Below are 22199 nucleotides of genomic sequence, written 5' to 3'. Positions count from 1 at the left end.
TCTTTCTCCCAGGGTAGGGCAGTCTAAAACTAGAGGCTGTGGATTTAAGGTGAGATGAGTGAAATTTAAAAGGGCCCCGAGTGGTAATCTTTTCAGAGTAGTGCGTATGTGAACATGTGCATGGATAGGAACGTTTGGGGAGATGTGGGACAGATGCAGACCAGTGGCACTGGCTGGGTTAGGCAACTTGGCTGAAATAGAAAGCTAGTTATCTACTGGGAAATGGCTAACACTCATAGTTTTTTTTAACTCCCTATCTCTACTTGCTGTCCTGGCCGACTCACAACCTCAATATCTTACCTCAGTTTCAAGATAATTCTTGAGTGAAGGGTTGAGGAGTGGTGAAAATGGTCAAAAATTTGACTATTTGACTAGTGTTCCTTTCATCTCAGGAGAGCAATTTATCTGCTTGTCCTGACCATTGAGTTCTGTTAACCATGTCAGAAACTAGATCCACTTCCAACCTGGGGTTCCAAGTTATTAAAAAAAATAATGCTAATTGAAGTAAACATTTATGCAAAATATCAGATGTTTGAATATAGCATTGCATGTATTGTTTTTAAATAAAGTTGGGACAGCAAAAAAGTTGACATGTACTATGTTTGCATATTCTGTTGTGCTGCTGCAAGTAAGAATGTCATTGTTCTATCTGGGACATATGACAATAAAACATTGACTCTTGAAAGAATTTGAAGATTGCTACAAGGATGTTAATAGGATTAATTTTTTATCAAAAATATTTAAGCCTTTCAAATTGGTATATCTGTTTTGACCCTCTTTAAATATCTGATGTGTATCTTTGTTCCCTTACAGAATACCAAGTCCGGCCTTGGCCTGAAATAGATGGCTGACAATGTCATCATCTAACAATATAGCACAAGCACGGAAACTGGTAGAACAGCTAAGGATTGAGGCAGGCATTGAGAGAATCAAGGTGAGATTGCTTAAACACTTGCTTTCTTGTCCAGGGTCCAATTTATTTTTTTGTTCATGTGTATGCACAAATGCATCTATGGAAAGTTGTTTCTGAAATGCTTCCGTCCATTCAGTTAGTTTGCATTGTATGATACTATGACAGAAACAAAATCTTGCGTATGTGGCATGTCTGCCTTGAAACACAATTGTCATTACCAATGTATTTCTTAAAATGCTAACCACTATTTTTTGTAATAGTTGCACAAGGGGATTAATTTTATTGAGTTAAGTGCCAGGCAATGATGGAGATTAATATTTATCCCAGACCCAAGAAATAGTCTTTGTAGTAATATTTTTAATTATCATAGAACAATGTTTTTAGTTTGGCTTCTGTTTCACATTTTAATAACTTAAATCTTAATGCCTGACTCCTGACGCTCTGTGCTTTAATTTGTCTGTTTAAGTCAAAGGCCTGAAGGCGTAACACAACAGTCTAGAGTCTGGAGCCAATTAATGACTTAAATTCTGAACTGTGTTTTGAACGAGACAGTGGAACCCACCCATTGAATCATGCAAATTACTTAAAATTTGGCTGCTTCCGTCTCTATAAGTTTGTTTCATCAAGTTACTACATCTAATCTTAATTGTGGTGTTTTTATTTTTGGATTGGACTTCGGGAAGAGTAATTTCTACTGCTGTCTTAGCTACAAAGCTTCTGCAATTTAACCCTTGCACAAGGAGAAACATTGAATCAATATAGACTTCTTGGGCTGTTCTTCAGGGTTAAAAATGGCTCATTTCTACATCAGTTCTGCTTTTGCAGTTAGTTATATACAGATCCTGGCACTTGTGGAGCAAATAGCATTTGAAGGGGTGCATGGGATGTTTGGGAGATTCTGCCCTCCAGTCACAATTTTTGTTTGGGTCTCTGGATTCCTTTTGAAAAAAATGGGTACTCGGTAGTTGTCTGATGTTCACGCTGAGTGCTAGTAAGGGGATTCTGATGTCAGTGAAGAAGCTACTTATTTTCACTCAAGCTTTGAGAACAACCTTGAAGAGTTTTCTCAGCCCTTTTAACAATTTCTTGCTGGGGTGGTGCTCATTTGGGGTGCTAGTATCAGACGTGGATGATGTGGTGTGATCACCTGAAATGGATGAGTATAATTAGAACGCCTACTGCTGGAGATATTGCCCTGATTCATCTATCCTATCAACGGGTTGACAGACTTGAGCAGAGAAATGTTAATATCTCTCCACTACTTTAAGGTGCTGCTTTTAGACAGAACATGTCCCCAAAGCATGCAGGAAAGTGCCGATCACTATTGTCTAGTAGCCCACATGGGGTTTGGTGCTGGATTTGAGTTCTTGATCTTCACTTATTCATCTTACATCCTGAGAAGGCTTGGGTAGTTCAGCATATCCCCCAATGTCCCAGACCAAGTTCTATGGATGCGCAATAGATAGCGTTTTATTGGGATGTATCACATCCTGGTTTTGGAATTGCTCCATCCAAGACCGCAAAAACTCGCAGAGTTGTGGACCAGCCCAGACCATGAAGCAAAGCAGCCTCCATTGACTCCCATCTACACTACACGCTGCCTCGGCAAGGCCACCAGCATAATCAAGAACCAGTCACACCCCAGTAACTCCCTCTTCTCAGGCAAGAGGCATGGATGTTTGAAAATGCACGCCTCCAAGTTCAGGGACAGTTTCTTCCTGGCTGTTATCAGGCAACTGAACTATTCCCTTGCCAGTTAGACTGTGATCCTGACCTCCCATCTACCTCATTGGAGACATTTGTACTATCTTTAATTATCTTTGACTGGAAAACGCACAGCAAAAATAATTTTATTGTAGCTCTTCCTCAGATAGCCAAAGACAACACTAGACATAATGTTGAATTACTTTATTGATGCCTGCCTTTAAATGGGATCTCCAAGATATGGAAAGTGATCTACATTTTCCACGGTCAATGTGAACTTTCATTGTCAGGGTTTGTGTACAATCTTCAGGATGTTTAGTGGAAGACCCATTCTTTCATATGTTTCATTAAATTGGTCAGCAGTAACTGAGGTTAAGATTTCTGAAAATATATTGCCTTTGTCACTTAGTTCATTGTTTTTGGGGAGCCTACTCTATATAAAAAAAAAAAAAATAATAATAATCTGCTGAGCTACTTGTCTATTGTCTGTAACAGTTGCTCCAAACATTTATATGGCTGTCAGATATTTTGGGGCATTCTGAAGCCGGGAGAGGCATTATTTAAATGGGTGTCTGTTTTTCTTTTTGATACAAGGGTATTGTAGCCCTTTTGATGCAGAATCAGTTGGGATAATGCAAATAGCTTTAGATCAAATCCATGTTCGCTGTTGTTGATTCATATTGCATGTTTCACATATACTTAACTAGTCTACACTGTTTTGACTCACTTGCATGAGAATTGCCTCTTGAACATGGAACAGAATACGGCCAGTGACCTTGAAGCACATGGCATTGATTAGCATCTTTAGCAGAAACACATTATATTCACAATTGCAATCCAAATCTTTGAGAGAATTGTGACCTGCAGTGAAACAAAAACATGGTTATGCTTGGTAAATACTGCATTGGATTGTTTTGAGTATAATTGCATTTGGTTGACCGCAGCCAATTAGATTTGTAAAGAAGTAAGTGGAAAAAATATTTTCTCCTTCCCAGTAGCAGCACGCCATCAATAACGAACAATGTGCATATCAACCGTACAACTTTTTATTTGGCACCAATCTTCCCCCAACTCTTTCCACAATTAAGAAGTCATTGAGCTAATATTTTCACTTCAAAATAATAAATTGATTTGCTGTAATGAAAATATCACTGATATACTACATGGCTGACACATTCAGGATGTTATTGATTCATTGTGAATTCTTAACTTTGTCCAGAGAATTTGAATGGGACAACTGGCAGGTGTGTTTATAATCAACAGAACAGCTGATCTTGTTTAACAACTGCCCTATGTTATTTTGCAATGCTTCCTGTTATGTATTGAGATCATTCTTGTTTTGGTTCTTGCAAGCAGTGAACATTTGCTATTAAAAGATATGGTCAGAATTTCAGTGCAATTTGCAGTAAATTCAGTATTATTATGCTAAGCCTACTTACTACTGGTTGAAAATGATTAACAAATTAAATTCAATTTTTTATAATGTGAAAATCTTCTTGGTATATTCCTGGAGGATCAAATGCATTGAATGAATTTGTAATTAAGGTTACTAGTTTATAATTGAGAAGCTGTGGGACATTTGCAATGCTTTAGTGGTGATATTCTGTCAATTTTGAAAACTGCAAATCAGCAGGTTTTGCTGGGATACCTTCACAATTGCAGTGCAGGGCAATGATAGTAATGTTTGCAATTCAAATCCAGATAAAATGAATTAACAAATCTAAACAGGTATCCTAAACAAGATTTTAATTAAATTATTATTATTATGGAATGTTTCTCGTTTGGGCTTAATTTCTACAACAAATATTTCTAATCTAATTTCATCACTTTTCCTTTTCATAAATTTGGTAATTTTTAATATTGTATTGATAAATGTCAAAACTTAACACATCTCCATCTAAAGGGCAAGAAAATATGCAAATCATTTCAGCTGGTGGTATTGCACCCGATTTCTCAACTTTTTTCTTCTGGAAGCAAAATCCCTCCTCGAGGCATAGAATTTGTGCCTCAAAGCAGGATTCTTGCTTCCAGCAGAAAGTTAAGAAATCGGGAACAAGAATACAAGCTGAGATTCTTTTCATATTTTCTTGCACTTTAGAAGGAGATGTGTTCAGTTTCTATAAAGCTAAATTAAATTGTAAATTAAAACAATACTTTTGTAAAAGTTCTTGGGTTTTACCTTGTCTTCAACAAGCATGTGAGTTTTTCACATGTGATTACTTTCAGCTTTTTAATTGCCTTATTTTCACCTGCACCCCTTTTACTATTCAAGCCTTTTTTTACTATTGTCATGCAACTGAATAATGTATCCCACACATCAAATGAACTGGTCAATTATCTGTAATACTCTCCAGAATCATTAAATTAAGGAAAATGAATGAGCATTTGTGAGGATTTATATTGCTATAGTGGTGAAAAAATTAAATACTATTCTCTAGATAAGCCTCAAGAGATGTTTTCCCAGTTTCCATCTGTTCAAATAAAACAAAATTGAAATCTTACAGATGCTTAAATGTGTTCAATAGAAATTATCCTAAATAAGGGAAATTATCCTAAATAAGGGAGGGGAATCTGATTACTATTTATGTTCTACGGTAAAACACATTTGCATATGCACTGTAATGATCGGATCATATTTAGCCTTGAGGCCTTAATTTATTTTTGACACTTGCTGGATTTATCAAGCATCGAGAGTGTTCTGAAACGGAACAATGAGATTCCTGTTTGCAACAGGGCAACAGATATGTAAACATAGATGTGTAGGAAGAACTGTTAATGCTGGTTTACACTGAAGATAGACACAAAATGCTGGAGTAACCCAGTGGGACAGGCAGCATCTCTAAATAGAAGGAATGGAGACATTTTGGGTCGAGATCCTTCTTCAGTCCCTAAAGAACTCTGAAGAAGGGTCTCGACCTGAAACGTCACCATTCCTTCTATCCCGTGAATATAGATGTTTGTTTCTAAGGATTTTTTAATCTGACTGATAATGAATGATTTGCAATCCCTGTTGTTGATGTATTCAGTCTGCCTGCAAATACTGTTTAGATCTGCATAAAACGCCACTATCTCTTTGTCATATGGATCACTCCCCAATATCTTTTTTTGAAATTTTGGAGAAGCCAGAATAGCTAATTTCAATGTTGGAAAGAGAACAATTTCCTACTTAGCTAACGTTTATTTTTAGAATATGGCTAATTTTACAATGCAAGTTAACTGCATTAACATACAATTAGAATGGAATTAGTTGTTACAATATATACACCCAAAAATAATCTTGATTTTTGTTGAAATTATTATCTCATCACAGGTATCCAAAGCTGCTGTAGACCTCATGAATTACTGTGAGCAGCATGCCCGAAATGATCCACTGATTCTCGGAGTTCCGACGTCTGAAAATCCTTTCAAGGAGAGAAAGCCCTGCATCATCCTATAGCTTTGCCCATAATGGATGAAGCACTGCACTCTAACACCCAGTTTGTGTTTGCCAACATTATGAAGTACTCATAACTGTGAAAACAGGTGTCTAAATAAGGATTGTATTTTTTTTTAAAGCTATAGTTGAACCAGTGTTTGCAAATCTAGCAAAGCAGATTTAAAAATTAGCCAATGCAAATTAATTTCACCAGATTAAGAAGGGGCAGAATTTTAATGTTTTCTCATGGATATGCTTTCTCATTTGTCTAACGTTTGATTGAAATTAGTTGATAAATTTGTTATTGTGGATGGAAGGGATAATGTAAGATTATTTTACTGGCAGAAATCCCGGTTAAATTGAATTGAACAAGTACCTTCAATCTGAAGAAATTTCCAAATACTTAACAGAAAATAGAGATCCTAAATCAATTGTCCAAGTATTTTAAAATGTCCAAATATGTAAGTAATAGTTTATCCTTAAGTGCATAACCAGGCTTTGTAAATAGATCGATTTTAAGTTACTCCGCTTATATTTGATCAATACTGTGTACATCAATTCTATTAGTAAATTTGATTTAACTCTGCTCAATAGGATTTTTGTGAAATGGTATCTCACAAGCATCATCAATTTTAATCAAGATTGTCAAAAACATGTTTTAGAGAATTGAACATTGTGCAGCAAAGTTTCCCAAAGTGTAGCTTCTACATGGTAGATCAGTAGTATAATGAGCATTATGTGTTAAAGTTTTGGGTTAAGGTTATATATTTAAAAAATGGCATCGGTTTCTTTGTGTCCTAATTTTACTGGCAATTGTGTAATATGGAACACTACGAATATTGCCATCGGTATTCGTTTAAAGTTGTTTTTTCATAGTGCTCTAGTGCATTTGGCAGTTTGATATTTTGCAAAGAGGTGGAAGGAGGCATGACAAACTTATCACTGACTAAAACCTGGTGGGAAAGTATTGCTTCTAATACTTTATGTTTTCAGGTGACTCGATCCTGCATTATAAATGCTAACATAATAAAAATCATAAACTTGTAATCTTTTGTCTCTCGGCTAAACATGTTTTTAATTGGCTAAAATTTATAATGATTAAAACCACTTCTATGGACTGTGGAAGAAGCTATTAAATTTTAGAAAATATTCAGATCAATTCAGCAATTGCAACAGACAGTATTTCAAAAGAGAATGTATAGAATCTTGCAAGATGGATAGAATTTGTGCAAATTACTTGAACCCTTTTAGTGCTTGCTTCCGAATTGTTATTCAAGTTCAACAGTCTTGTGCAAGAGCAAATTAATTCTGCATGCAATATAGGTTGAAATGGGAAAGTACGAGTGCCAACTAAGGTTTTACTCTACTTTAAACTTTTTTTAATTCATAATTTGAAAGTGAAGTATTTATACAACAGTAGTAACACACATTTGTAAGTTAGTTTTCTTATATCATGAAAAGGCTTTCCTTCTAATTACAACTGCCAAATGTAAATGATATCTACCCAGATAGTGAATTTTCCTGTGGTATAAAATTAACTACCTGGTAATGCTGCATGATGTTAATATACTTTCAGGTCCTACCTCATTCAACTGGGAATAGCCTTTGTCCTATCAATGCTGAAAGGCTTTCGCTTTAAAGAAATGGACTATAGTACTAAGGGAAAATTGACATGAAAATTCACTGTCTTTGTATATATTATAAATGATAACCAAGTTCTGTGTATTAAAAAAAGTAAGTTAATTTGTCAAAACCTGCCTGAGTTTAAAGTTTGCTGTGTCTTCTAACACTTCAACCTGCATTTTGCACTAGGGTTTATTAATCTCTTATTTCAATATCCATAATATATTTGTAAAAAAAAACGATTTTGACTCTTTCCAAAGAGAGCATGAGAGATTATTATTCCATCAGGATGCTTGGATGAATATTAGTCAGAAGACCCAACTGAAATATTGCATTATTTGTACTCGGTGCTATTTATATTCTGTAAAATACACAGCATACATATCTGATTGATTTCATACTAGGTGGAACAGTTTGAGCAATGTTTTTAATGTTTGAAAAATGGACATTAGTGAAAAGGAGAATATTATTACCCATCAAAATCTCTTGAGAAAGTGGCAATCTACCACCTTGGTGAAGATACTGCTATAATACTGTTGGGGATGGAATTCCAGAATTTAGTATTCCAATACTGATGAAGGAATGGAGAGATCTTTCAAGTCAGGATGTTGTGCCACATAGAATGGACTCCACAGCTAGTGGAGTTTCCATGCATTTAATGCCCACATGCATGATGATAGATTCACTGGTCTGGGAGGTAGACTATGGTAGATGAGTAACCACTGCATTTTGTAGATGGCAGCCGCAAAGCATAGATGGTAAAAGGATGAATGAGATGGCAATCAAGTGGGCTGCTTTGAGATGGATGGTGTCACGCTTTGACTGATGGTGCAGTTGCACTCATCCAGCCAACGCAAAGTATTCCATCATGACCTGACTTGTGCCTTGTAATATATCATCTTAAATGCTGTGACCTTTCCTACTTTGGAAAGTACACCTCTTCATTTGTGCCATCTCCAGCCACCATGAGTGATTAAAGTTTTGAACGATATCGGAGCCACCTTCTTTACTGATATAACAACCAATAAAGCACCTTTCATGTAATCTGGTCAAACTTCCTTGATGCAAAATATTTTACAAAACAACTAAGTCCCTTTTGTCAAGCATTCACTGTTGTATCTTTGATATGAGTGCTATATCATTTCCATACTCTGCCCTTGCCAGCTGTAAACTGGAGGGACTAAAATTGACTTTATTCGGTTATCTGTTTACTAGAAATAATCAGTTGCATTACCAAATTCTCTTTATATTCCCACGTGGACATGAGGTTTATATAACAAATATATCTATTCACCAAAATTAGTACATTTTTGTCTTTAATCCCTGAATGAAAAGCATCCTGCTAAGCACCATGAAAAAAAATCAAACTAGAACACTCCCATTTTTCCCACTATACAGCCTTTTCATTTCTCCCACTATCCATCCCCCTTTCCATTCCTCCCTGTCCCTTGCACATTTATCTGTTCCTCTTGCTTCAAGTTTCACTCCTCTTCTGTCCTTATCTCACAATCTTTTGTCTCTTTTCAACTCTAGTCTTTGTCCTCTCATCTGCTAATCAAAATCCTCTACCCTATCACTTGTCTGGCTTTGTCCCACTCCCACGTCTTCTCCAGCCCCCCCCCCCCCCCCCCCCCCCCCCCCCCCCGCCACCACCACAATCTGTCTGCCAATCTATGTCCTCCAGAGATGCTTCCTGACCGCAGTGCTACCACACTGACACAGAGAATTCCACAGATTCACAACTCTCTGGGTGAATTCTTTTTTTTCCTCATCTGTTCTAAATGGCATATCTCTTATTCTTATCCTTAACATCTTGGCACATGAACAGATCAATGTCCTGAAATGCTTTCAATAGAATAAATTGGATTGAATTAATTAAACCACATTGGCCATGATTCAGATTGTAACATGTGACACATTGGAGATGTGAATTTGCTTATTTGTGCTCCAATGCATTTGCATTATGACATGCCCCTTCTAAGATGGGTTGAAAGTGTGATATGATTTAAATCGGGCCTATTTTTCTTCATGGTACTTAGTCATTCACACCACACTGTTCTTGCACAACATTAACAGTGGTCTTTTGAGGTTGGCATTCAAAGCTTTGTTCACTATTCTGAATGCAATAAATAATTCGACCAAGAGTAAATTTTGTGTTTCTGTTACATTAATTTAGTTGATCAGTGATCTGTTAGCCTAATACTAATGTGAATTAATGGACAGTAATTAATTAAACATATCTAGAATTTATATTGCATGAGTCAACTTGATCTGCCAATACTGATTTATTGATTTTTCCTCCTCTATTTAATTAATTGAGAATGTTTATGCCAACACCCCTCCAGCCAGTTTCTTTCAAAAGTGGCCATTCTCTGTGCCTAACTTTAGATCAATGATATCAGAACTCAAGACTCAGCTTTTGGTCAATTCCAAATCTGCATGTGATGACTCCATCAATGGACTTTTCATCATTGTTTACCAGTTTTTACTTAAATGGAGTTCTTTTTCCCTTCAATTTTAACATTAGATATGTAAAAGTATTCCTTCAGATCCCCCCTGTTCAAATGTTTCCTTGTTTGTGAATTCACTTGAACCAATTAATAATATATTCTGTAAGAAATTATAGGAGTGTTTGATTAAATTATTTTCTCAATTAACACTAGGTATTTATTTGGCAAATGATAGGTAGATTGGACTTGAATTGGTTGCACATTTTACTTGTGCTTTATTGGGGAGATTTCCAGTATTCGTTTTTTGAGTATCTTACTATCTTTGTGGAATTTTTAGATGGTGTATCTGCTTCTGACAATTCACAAATGAATCATTGTAGTCTGTTTACTGTAAATGCTAAAACTGTATTAACGGTAGTTGCATTGGATGCCAATAACTAAAAGCACAAACCATGTACAAGAACTTTGCTGGATCTACCTACCACTTTGATATTATATAGGCAATCTTCTCATTGTCAACTTTCTGTACATGTATTATTCAATGCATTCCAGAGCCTTTTAAAAAAGTAGTTGCCAAACAGTAGTTATTGCTCTTTCAGCACGTCAGTATCCCAATGTGTAGTCATCATTATTTACTTGCAAATATTTACTAATGTTATTCCTCCTTTTCCCTTCATTTGCAGATGCTGGTCATTTATAATCTCTGTATTTCATGATCTTGCATAAGTGGCTATTCTTCATGAATAAACTTGAACTATGATTTTCTTAGCTGAGTGCTTGAAGGTCTCCAGGTTACATACCCACTAATTAATTACAAATTAAGATTCCTGCTCTATCAAGTGGGTGACCTTTCTTCTTTAAATATGTTATGAAGTTTAATTAGAAATTTACATTAGTTGTCCAATCATCTATCAACCCACTCCCCTTTAAGAGATTCTGTCATTTGAGTCTACTGTATGATCTGCATTTTTGTGGTTCCAATTTTCTGTTAGCTTTTTGAGATTATTGTATGTTTTCCAGACTATTAGATATTATTGCCATTAATACCCCCAACACTTTTTTTGAATGTTACACAGTATTATCATTTTTTCAGTCTCCCCAGTGTTAATCGGAGCATGGGACTCCTGGGTCCCAGTGAATGTCAGGGCAGTCCAGGAATCCCTCAGTATAGGGCATCATAGTTACATCATAGTACACTGTTATCAGATCCTCCAATCTGTACAGATTTTTCAGGATACAGACTCGACTAATATAAGCATAAACTTATTCATATTAGCTGAGGTTTTGAGGCAAAGGTGTTTTCAGTCTTGCAAGGATGTTTAAGATTATGAAGGATTTATGAACGTTAGAAGCGGGTTTTAATTGCTGACCAGAGAGCATATGCTTTCGGTAATTGACAAAAGAATTGGAAACTGCAGGAGAGATTTTTAGGTATGACTTTGTGAGGAGAGAAGTTATCATAAGGAGACAAACTCCTCTTCCATCATTAAAACAATTAAGATACGTATTCATGCACATATTCATAATGTGTGTCCTGAACATGCCACTCCAAAAGTGATCACATTTAAATTCCTGTGCAAGCTTTGCCGTGTAATATTGCTATAGGTTCAATAGTAGCTTGGGGTGGGGGGGATGAATACTTGAAGTAAAAAAAATAGAGTGATTTTGAAAGAGCTAACATTAATTTGATGGCTACAAACAGTCACCTGTGAATGTAGGATTAAGAGGGGAATGCAAAGGGTAATCCAAGACCTGGTTTTGGTACAATCCTTTTGTTGTCTCAAGACATTATGGTATTTTACTGTAGCAAATTAGAGTTTAATTTTCCCATTCTAAATTTTATGTGCACAAAATGTTTCCATGTCATCAGTCTCATACTGTAAAACAGAATACTAACCACTTGAAACATTATTCTACTGATTATTGTTGCTCTGTGGGAACACATTGTTGTAATATTGTATGTTACTCACTGACCCAGATTACTGCTCTGGTTTATGGCCTCTACTAACAGAGAGAGCACATGTTTTGGAACAAAAAACACTCTTTAAATATGTTATAGCGTATCGTGCATTGGTAGTAAATCATTTTTAAATGTCCATAACTGATGCATTTCATCATCAATGATTAAATGAAAAGAACTAAAATACAAATATTAAAACTACAGCAATTTTTCAATTCAATTTCTGTACATATACAGGGGTATTTACTTAAATTATTCTTGCATTGTTAATTTATAAGACATCCTTTTCAGGTTAGCATTTGTACATTAATTAGACAGTTGCTTTCATTTCTTTCAGTGCCTCTTATTGCAAACTATCTGGTTAGAGCACTTTGTAAAACAAATCTGCCAAATATTGGCATCATTTAAATCCTGACTTTCAAGTACTTTGGCTATCCGGCTGTTATCTTGACCATTGGTCTCATATCTTCCTCTAGTGATGCAATTTTTAAATTTGCATAATTATTAAGAGCAAACATTACGAAATCCACTTTTGCAAATGCAAATCTTGCAGAACCTGATCGTGTTCAGCATTATCTGTAGCAAATCCAAAGAAGTCATGATTTTTTTGAGAGAAAAAAAGCATGCACTCTTATAAGACTCTTTTACAAAAGTATCATCTCTTTCACAAATCTCAAATTGTCAATCCCACAAATTCGTTTTTCTGCACACTCATCTTTTGTATTGAAGGCTGCCGTCTTTTAATGTGTTAAAAGCTTTTAGTTAAGAATCAAGTATGTAGATTTGAACACTCATTGTTTGGAAAAAGAAAATCAGATATGTATAACATTTGGCGAGAGTGTGGATATGTAATTTATCAATTAATAATTCAGTAATGGAAAATAGTTATTGCTATTAACATGACCAAAATTGTGATCCTGAAGAATTTTGTAATGCCAACCAGTCATCATTGAATAAGACAAGTTAACATACTATACTCCAAAAATGTTTTTGTACACCATGTCCAGAAATTGCCAAATCTCTTTTTACTAGCAATTAGATTTTCCACTCTTGCTGATCCTCAAAATTCCAGTCTTTCGCAATACATGTTACAGTTACCTGGACAGGTGGTATGTAAGTTGCATTTTTCTTTCACATGTGATGTAAATCTTTATTACTTTTACACCCAGCAATTTTCCTGTTTTCAGTAAGGATTGAACCAAATCTAATCCTGCCCTAAATTAATATCGAAATGTGGAATTTTCCAGAGTTCTTCTTAGAGAACAGTAACAGTTCAGCCCTTCTGAATTTTGTTTGCCAAAAGTCAAGATGCTCCAGATGCTGAAAATACTTGGCAGGAGAGATACTTTCCAACATTTTTATTCACCCCAGTTTTAGGCACTTTGATGTCCACTGTGGAACCTCATAGCTGCTGAAGCTGACTGCAACTTACAGAGCAATCTTGGATCTTCAGGTGTAAATTCGTCTAGACTGATTAAGTGATATTTAGACACTACTATTTGCAGCAGACTAATTTCGTGTTTCCAAAGCAGTAGAGTAAGTTTTTGTACAACTGCCATTAAATAAAAAGCAGTTAGTAATAACGTGCTGTAAACTAATGTTCCTGATAAACATCTCCAAATCTGGTTTTGATTAATATTTCAAATAAGTTATTACTGAAAATCAAGTCTGATTAGTGTAAACAAAATAGTATGGCAGGGTGAGTTATGGGTTGTCCCACTTAGGCGATTTTTCAAGCGACTGTCAAGTCGCCGGTAGTCGCCTGAAATACCGACGACTGGAACGGCCTGTCAGAGTGGAACACACACACACACACACACACACACACGCATCGTTTCCTTCACCAGCCCGTTATGCAGCGGGGGACAGGGCACGCGGGGGGGGGGGGGGGGGGGGGGAGCGCTGTCTGAGTGAAATTCACACGGTGCAAAGTCAATGTGATGAACAGGAAGGTTGTCGCTGTAATTAAGACGATGAAATCACAGTGTACAGGAAGGATCATGCAAGTCTAAAAGAGGGGGGGAGAAGGAATGGAGACAACTTTTAAGAAGCCAGAGATACACGGCTGTGAAGCTCGGCGGACATTTAACATTACCGGTCGGTTATCCTTGTTTCTGAAAACTACTGCTTACGGGGTTTTTTTCCCCCCAATGAGCCAATGAAATTCACTGGTCTGCACCGGCAACCCACCTACGGCACAAGAATTCTTGCTACTCTCCATGGCGGCTTCATTCTGGTCGCTGCTAATTTTTCAACATGTTGAAAAATTCACGGCGACCATAATGAGGCCGCGACTTGTTCTCAGAATGCAGGAACTCCTCACGACCATGAAGGCGACTAACCGCAAACATGTGGCGACTGCATAGTCTGCAGTCACCTAAAAAGTCACCTAAGTGGGACAGGCCCATAAAGGAATTCTTGCTTCTCAGAACTCTGCATTTTGTACATTGCCCTCATTGGCTTCCTCAGAACCCACAAAACTGGAGTGGATGCAAGTCATTCTTAGGATACCCTAAAAAGAGTCACTGTATTTTTTTAAAAAAAGGGGTGTTTATTTATTTACCGTGGGGTAGGTAGATCTGTTGGATTTTTCCTTTCACCTTTTTTCTTGGAAAGATCGACTTGTTGCAGAGTTACAGGATCCCATGCAAAAATCCTCTTTTTGTGATCTTACACAATTGAAAATTGGTGATGAGGGCAAGCCATTTTATAATTTGATTGTTCTGCGCTTAACTTGCTCTGACAATGGACATATGTTTCGAGTAGAGGGAGCAAATGTACCTTTACAAATAGTATTGAAATATGTATATGGAGATAGATTTACATAGTCATCAGTTTTAACATGAACATTTCATTTGGACTGATAGTATTACACTTGGTTTATTTCCATCATTGGCAATTTTGATTTGCCTGGTACTTTCATTTCATAAATGCTGCAAGCATGTTATTAAATCATTCTTTAGAGTCCTGTGACTAGCTATGAAGTGTTCATATTCTGCAATTTTATAAATTCTGTGACTTCTGTGAGACCACCTTCCTCGGCCAAGTTATTCATCCTGCCTTATTTGACACAAGCTTGATGACATATCTCCCAAGGCTGTTCTGCATTGCTTATTTTCTGTTTTTAAGCTTTGATGGAACAAAAATAAATTAAATGTTGATGCTGAAATTAGATGTACATAATCGCCAACATTTTTAGAAATTTAATATTGCTGTTTCCTTACCGATCCAATGTTTTGTGCACATCAAAATAAAGTCACTTTATTAAGATGTTAAATATTGATCTCCCTAACTCTGATCAAACCTATATTTTCCAAGTCTTCGACATAGAAAAATCTGCTAATTTCATAATCAGTAGGTAAGAAATCTCTTGTCTCATAACAGACTAGTTTTTGGACAATGTTTTCAATTATTCCCATTTGGGCATCCGACTGCAGAGGTTTCTATTTGTACAGTTCCATTGGTACATCAGCATTGAATGCACTCTGAGTTTAGACAACAATTACAAACAAGGCACTTGTGATTACTCTCACTTGCTAGTGCAGCCTTTTTTCTTTGTGTATAAGATCTTGTGTCCAAAGCCCTTTCCTGGAGTGCTCATCTGCTGTTGTGCATCTTTCTTTAGTCTAATAATTAAAAGTTTATCTTTAAAATCTGCTTAGCACTATAACATGTTATATGAAAAATGGTTTCCAAAATGTTGGGTCGTACTGATGAAGAAAAAAATACTTTGGTTTGAACAGATTTATGCAGATAATCTAGAGCTTCACCATGTAACCTAATTTGCAAAGTGCATTTAACAAAAATACTTTAATACCTTGTAATAATGTTTTCTAGCAAATTTTGCCATATTCTGACTTTGTTGCCAAACTTGTCTGAATTTCTTACTGCCATAAAAGTATATGTAGCATTGTTTCTCCTCTAGTTTAGCTGTATTCTTAACCTTTTTTTTCTAATGTATCATGGCTTAGTTCATTTGTTTCTTTTGTGAAATGATGACAATAAAATATTCACATTTTCAAATCTGTCGTGAGGTTTTTCTTTGAGGAGATTGTGGCACAGCAAGCTCTCGTGCCAGTAACTTTGTGTGTGTGTGTGTATATGTGTGTGGTCTGATGCAATATACATTCATACCTCATTTGCCTTTGCATTTACTTAATTATCTCTGCAAATTATCCATTATGGAAAAGGAGCCCCTTTTGTGTTAAGTTCATAAAGCTACACTAAGGAAAAAAGAGGAAGTTTGAACCCACACTCCCCATAATGACTTTCAAGCAAAAACGCTAAAGAAAGGGAAGTGCTGCTGTGTGGGAGAATTCTAAGTGTGGATGTGAACTGAGGTATAAAATGGAGGTCATGGAGTGAAATTAATCTTTGGAAAAAGATTGACAGAGGAACAGTATACAACTAACCTCACCTTTTTCTCGATCAAATGAGAATTCAGCTTAATGTCTCAGTTGCAAGATGTTATCTCCAACAATGGAGCATCTAACTATGGTGGAGTATTGACATGCCTTAATGCACTGTCTCTAGGATGGTGCTTGAAATCATGACTTGGCTCTGACCAAGAGTGCCTATTACCTACTTTAAAGTAACATAAAAATAGAACCTTTTGTACCTGCTTCGCTGTTCAATTAAATCTCAGCTGATAGTTTAAAATAGTACAGGGTACTTTCTTGCTAAGCACCATATTCCTTGATTCCTTCTAAAAAAAAACTGAATGTTTTCAGTGACTGAATTTCCACATTCCCACAAACAGAAAATTTCCAAAGTTCACTACATTTCTAGGTGAAGAAGTTTCTTTTCCCTGGCCTGGATGACTGATATTTAAAGATAAACTATGTGCCCCATAGTTCGAGATCTTAAGCTAAGGGAAAATCTTGTGCCAGAATCTACTATATAAAGAAAATAAACTCTACTTCACTAATACCAGTAAGAATTTTGTACAGATTTCAATGGAATCTTATTCCATCCTTCTAAACTCCTGAGTAAAGGTCCAGCTACTTGAACTAAGCATCAGGTTTCTCATACCATTTACAATTAAAATCCAAAGTACTTGTGCTATAACACCAGGAAAAGCACTCAACCAAGAAAGCCAAAGTACTATCTGAACTGATTAAACCAACTTCAGCTAAGGCCAATAACTAACTCCATAAGCAATAAACAGCAACTTACATGTTAACGAACACATTAAAAAAAATGATTGTGTAGATGCAAGTATGTCATTGGGGTTACAAATATTAATCTGTGAACATTGATTATTTTTTATTTGTACTATTTTATTTAAGCTGCTAAAATTCTAAGGAGATGTAGTTTCACAGCTGGCAGGCCTTCGGGGTACATGGTCATTTTTGTTAATGTGTTGCAAATCCAAATAAATATTCAAACTTTATTCTTCTGATTAATGTCTGTATAAAGTCCAAAAATAGCTAACTATATAGGGTTCATTTCCAATGCATCTTGTTCTCTGCTCCATGCATATTACCATCCTAGGAACTTGTACAGTTCAGGAGTTGAAACTAAGCCAGATTTTTTTTTATAGGTTCTATGAATACACTTAACCTTGCTCAGCTGATCATTCACATGGGAATGAAACAAATGTTCCATACCTTTGGAACATTTTGCCATTCTCTTGCTGCATGTCCTCTGCCCGGGACAATTGAATAGCAGTTTAAGTTGAATTATTTTTTTTAATTCCCCAAGTGGTTTCCTGCAGAGCAATTTAGCAATGGTCGTCCATTTTGAAGGGCTACCTGCAAATGATCTGTTTAATATGTGACTCATTCTCAGGACCTAATGTAATTTTTAATTGTTTTCTCCATCACTAATAGTCTTATTATTGCAACCATGAAACGTTTCACATTTGATCATTAAACTGCTGCAGGATACTTTCAGAATTGTGGTTGTTGGGGCACTGGGTTGGTGTAAACTACCGTAAACCACCGTAAACTATCAGAATACTTGCTTCCAGTCCAATTCCTGATATGAGCGAGAAGGGTGTGAATGGCAATGACTGATCTTTCCCATAATTTATTCCATAAAACATAGGAGCAGATTTAAGCCATTCAGCCCATCGATGAATAACCCTGGCCTAACTAGTCTTGAAGAATTGTTTAAGAAGGATCTGCAGATGCTGGAAAATCGAAGGTACACAAGTCTTGAAGAATAGTTACTTGGGATAAGTAGTACAAAAGTGTGTGCACTATATGTGTATTGGTTTACAATATTGGGATTTAGCAAAAGGAAGAGCACATTAACTAAAAAGTGTATATTTATTCACAGCTGCTTCCTTTGCACAAGTATGTATAAAGCTGTGGCTGATCCACTTTGCATGCTTTGGCCTGCCCCATATCGGCAATAATTCATTTCTCCCCAACCTACCTGTAAATGCACTCATTATAGCAATGGTGCCTTTGTATTCTTCAGTTCCTGGCAACCGTTTTTGGGAAAGAATAGTATGCTAAAGTTCTTGAGGTACACTACACAGGCCTTGTTACGCTAATCAATCAATCAATCAATCAATCAATCAACCTTTATTGTCATCTTGCAAGCAACAGTTGTACAGTGCAAATTTAGGGTTAGGAGAATCCTCAGCTCCAATAACATCAGTGACAAACTTTTTTACACACAGGAGAATGAGTTGCAGTCAAATAAGTTCTAGTCAAATTAATTATTTGCATGTAATTGTACTATACATGGGAAATCTATCCAGCTCATTATTCATTTTGCATAAGTATGTGCTGTCACCTTGCCATCTTCTAGACTCGAATTCTAAAGATCACACCTTTGTCCAGTACTGAGCGTACAACTATTACAGATTATCTCTTGCCCCTAATGATACACATGAGATTGATAATATGGTGTACCCCATGATTTATTGGTTGAAATAAATAAGCTATTATGTGCCTGAGCAGCATAAAACAGCAGCAAAGTAAAACCATGGGAGATGTTATTCTATTATTAACACTTCAACTGTTTTTCTAGTCCTTTATATCTGAGGAGGTTTAAAAGAATTAGAAGAAGAAGAATCCATTATCTCAAGGTTCTCTGAAGTTGTTTATTAGGTGTACAAGACATTGAGGCTGCATTTGGAGTATTATGTTCAGTACTCCAGTTTTCCGTTTTGGTCACCTTGCTGTAAGAAAGATGTCATTAACTTGGAAAGAGTGCAGAGAAGATTTTTAGGATGGTGTCAGGACTTGAGGGCCTGAGACATCGGGAGATCTTGGGCAGGCTAGGATTTTATTCTTTGGAACGTAGGAGACTTATATGGTGATCTTATATGGATGTAAAAGGTGCATAAGGCAAATAGATAGGGTCAATAGGGGAAAATAGGTCAAAAGTATTAGATGGCATAGGTTTAAGAGGAGAGGGGAAAGATTTAATAGAAACACGAAGGCTGTCTCTCATGCACGCGCACACATTTAAAAAGACATTCGGACAGGTACATGGATAGGAAAGGTTTAGAGAGATCAGACCAAACACAGGCAAATGGTTGGCATGGAAGAGGTGGGCAAAAGGACCTGTTTCCATGCTGTATGACTTCAAGTGCAGATTTTATATTGCAAGGGATCAGAGTATCAACACCGAGAAGCAATAAATTAATTACTTAAAGCGGTGGTAAGCAACATGACCTGGGATAGTATGTATTAACAATACTGTTTTGCTCTCGAAAGATTGTTAAATGGTGGGAGGAAGAAAGTATGCATTGGATCATCATGACTGGAGGGCAAAGGCAGTAAGTTGTATAAACCAGACAACTCAATTCAATTCATCGTCTGCGCTTTTAACATTATCTCATTTTGGATGCTTCAGGTTTTCTTTGTGCTTATCTTAGGAGAGAACAAAATCCAGCCACGTTCCCACTCCTGATCATTATCTGATAACGTCTGAGTCACGGATGTCTGATGGATTGTGCTCCCTGATGCATCCTGCATAAATTACAGCACTTGTCTAGATTTAAGCATAAATATTATGTCCTCGGGATAGTTGATGTTTGTAACAAGAAATGTAGATATTTCCGGCTCAGTTGCGCAGCGGTAGAGGTGCTGCCTTACAATGGAAGAGACCCTGGTCTGCTGTCTGTACGGAATTTGTATGTTCCTCTTGTGACCGTGTGGGCTTTCCTAGTGTGCTGCGGTTTCCTCCCACATTCCAGAGATGTGCAGGTTTGTAGTTTAATCGGTTTCTGTAAATAGTCCCTAGTGTGTAGGATGTGAAAGTGCGATAAAACAAATCTAGTGTGAACTATTATTTCTGCCTGTCAAATACCCCCTAGCCCATATCCACCTATTACTTGTTTAAGAAAGAACTGCAGATGCTGGTAAAATCCAAGGTAGACACAAAATGCTGGAGTAACTCAACGGGTGGGGCGGCATCTATGGAGAGAAGGAATTGGCGACGTTTCGGGTCGAGTCCCTTCTTCAGACTGATGTTGGGGAGGGACAAAGATAGAATGTAGCTGGAAACAGTGAGACTGGTGGGGGGAGGGGATAGAGGGAGAGAAAGCAAGGGCTATCGAAAGTTAGAGAAATCAATGTTCATACCGCTGGGGTGTAAACTACCCAAACAAATTAGGAAGAAAGTCGGAAGAAGGGTCTCGACCTGAAACGCCTAGGACAGAAAGATCAGATTGGGAATAGGAGGGGGAGTTGAAGTGCTGAGCCACAGGGAGATCAGGTAGGTTAAGACGGACTGAGCGGAGGTGTTCAGCAAAACGATCGTCGAGCCTGCACTTGGTCTTGCCAATGTAGACACCTGGAACAGCGGATACAGTAGATGAGATTGGAGGAGGTGAACCTCTGTCTCACCTGGAAAGACTGTTTGGGCCCTTGGATGGAGTTGAGGGGGGAGGTAAAGGGACGGGTATTGCATCTCCTACGTTTGCAGGGGAGGGGGTAGTTTGGGTGGGAAGGGACGAGTTGACCAAGGAGTTTCGGAGGGAACGGTCTCTGCGGAAAGTAGAAAGGGGTGGAGATGGGAAGATCTGGCCCATAGTGGGATCCCGTTGGAGGTGGCGAAAATGTAGAAGGATTATATGCTGTATGCGACGGCTGATGGGGTGGAAGGTGAGGACAAGGGGGACTCTGTCCTTGTTATGAATAGGGGAGGGGGAGTAAGAGCAGAGCCGCGGGATATCAAGGAGACCCTAGTGAGAGCCTCATCTATAATGGAAGAGGGGAACCCCCGTTTCCTAAAGAATGAGGAGATCTCCGATGCCCTTGAATGGAAAACCTCGTCCTGGGGGCAGATGCGGCGTAGACAGAGGAATTGGCAGTAGGGGATAGAGTCCACCTATTACTTGCCAGGCTATGTCCTGCCCCAACTCTCTCCCAGCTTTCTTCCCACCCCACCCCGCCACAGCAAAATCAGCCTGAAGAAGGGTCCTGACCCGAAGCGTTGCCTATTCATGTTCTCCAGAGATGCTGCCTTACCCACTGTGTTACCTCAGCACTTTGTGCCTTTGTTTGTAAAACAGCAACTGCAGTTCCTTGTTTCTCCACAGAGTCTTGTTCAAAATTAGCCATAGAAGACAAAGGGTGTTACCATATTACGGAAAGGGTGTTAAGGTTTTGGAGAGGGTGCGGAAGAGATTCTCTTGGATTTTGCCAGGATTAGAGCATGTTAACTATAGGGAGAGGTTAGAGAAACTTGGATGGTTTTCCCTGGAGTGTCAGAGGTTGAGGGGTGACCTGCTAGAAGTGTCTAAAATTATCAGAGGCACAGACTAGATAAGGTAGACGGTCATAGAGATTTTACTCCAGTGTGGAAATGTCAAATGCCAGAGGTCATAGTTTTAAGGTGAGAGAGGAAAAGTTTAAAGGAGATTTATGAGGCAAGTTTTTTTTACATAGAGTGATATGCCTACAACACGCTGCAAGGGAAAGTGGTGGAAATAGATACAATAGCTATGTTTAAGAAGCATGTAGACAGATGCATAAACACTTTCTCTGTAACTAAAGGGCCTGTCCCACGAGCATGCGACTCCATGCGGCAAGCGTGACCTAAGCGACTCCATGCGGCAAGCGCGACCTAATGTGGTCGCTTGAGCCGTATGGCCTCGCGGGGCCGGTCTCACTTCGATCGCCGGAGCCGTATGGAGTTGTGCGGAGCTGGTCCCGACATCACGTGGGG

At 37.6% G+C, this 22199-nt stretch overlaps 1 protein-coding gene across 5 annotated transcripts in view; it reads left to right on the top strand.

Moving 5' to 3' along the window:
- LOC129711111 (guanine nucleotide-binding protein G(I)/G(S)/G(O) subunit gamma-7-like) overlaps positions 1 to 16088 on the top strand; it is a 71004-nt gene extending 54916 nt beyond the window's left edge. For all 5 annotated transcript variants that reach the window (XM_055658513.1, XM_055658516.1, XM_055658515.1 and 2 more), the window contains 2 exons: positions 814 to 934; positions 5928 to 16088. In XM_055658513.1, the coding sequence (XP_055514488.1) occupies positions 854 to 934; positions 5928 to 6053 (207 nt within the window). In that variant the 5' untranslated portion in view covers positions 814 to 853 and the 3' untranslated portion in view covers positions 6054 to 16088. The remainder of the gene's footprint in view (positions 1 to 813; positions 935 to 5927) is intronic.
- Positions 16089 to 22199: the final 6111 nt, after the last annotated feature.

Source organism: Leucoraja erinacea, chromosome 29 (assembly GCF_028641065.1).
Source record: "Leucoraja erinacea ecotype New England chromosome 29, Leri_hhj_1, whole genome shotgun sequence".
NCBI classification, from domain to species: Eukaryota; Metazoa; Chordata; class Chondrichthyes; order Rajiformes; family Rajidae; genus Leucoraja; species Leucoraja erinaceus.
This window is presented reverse-complemented; position numbering and strand designations above follow the sequence as displayed.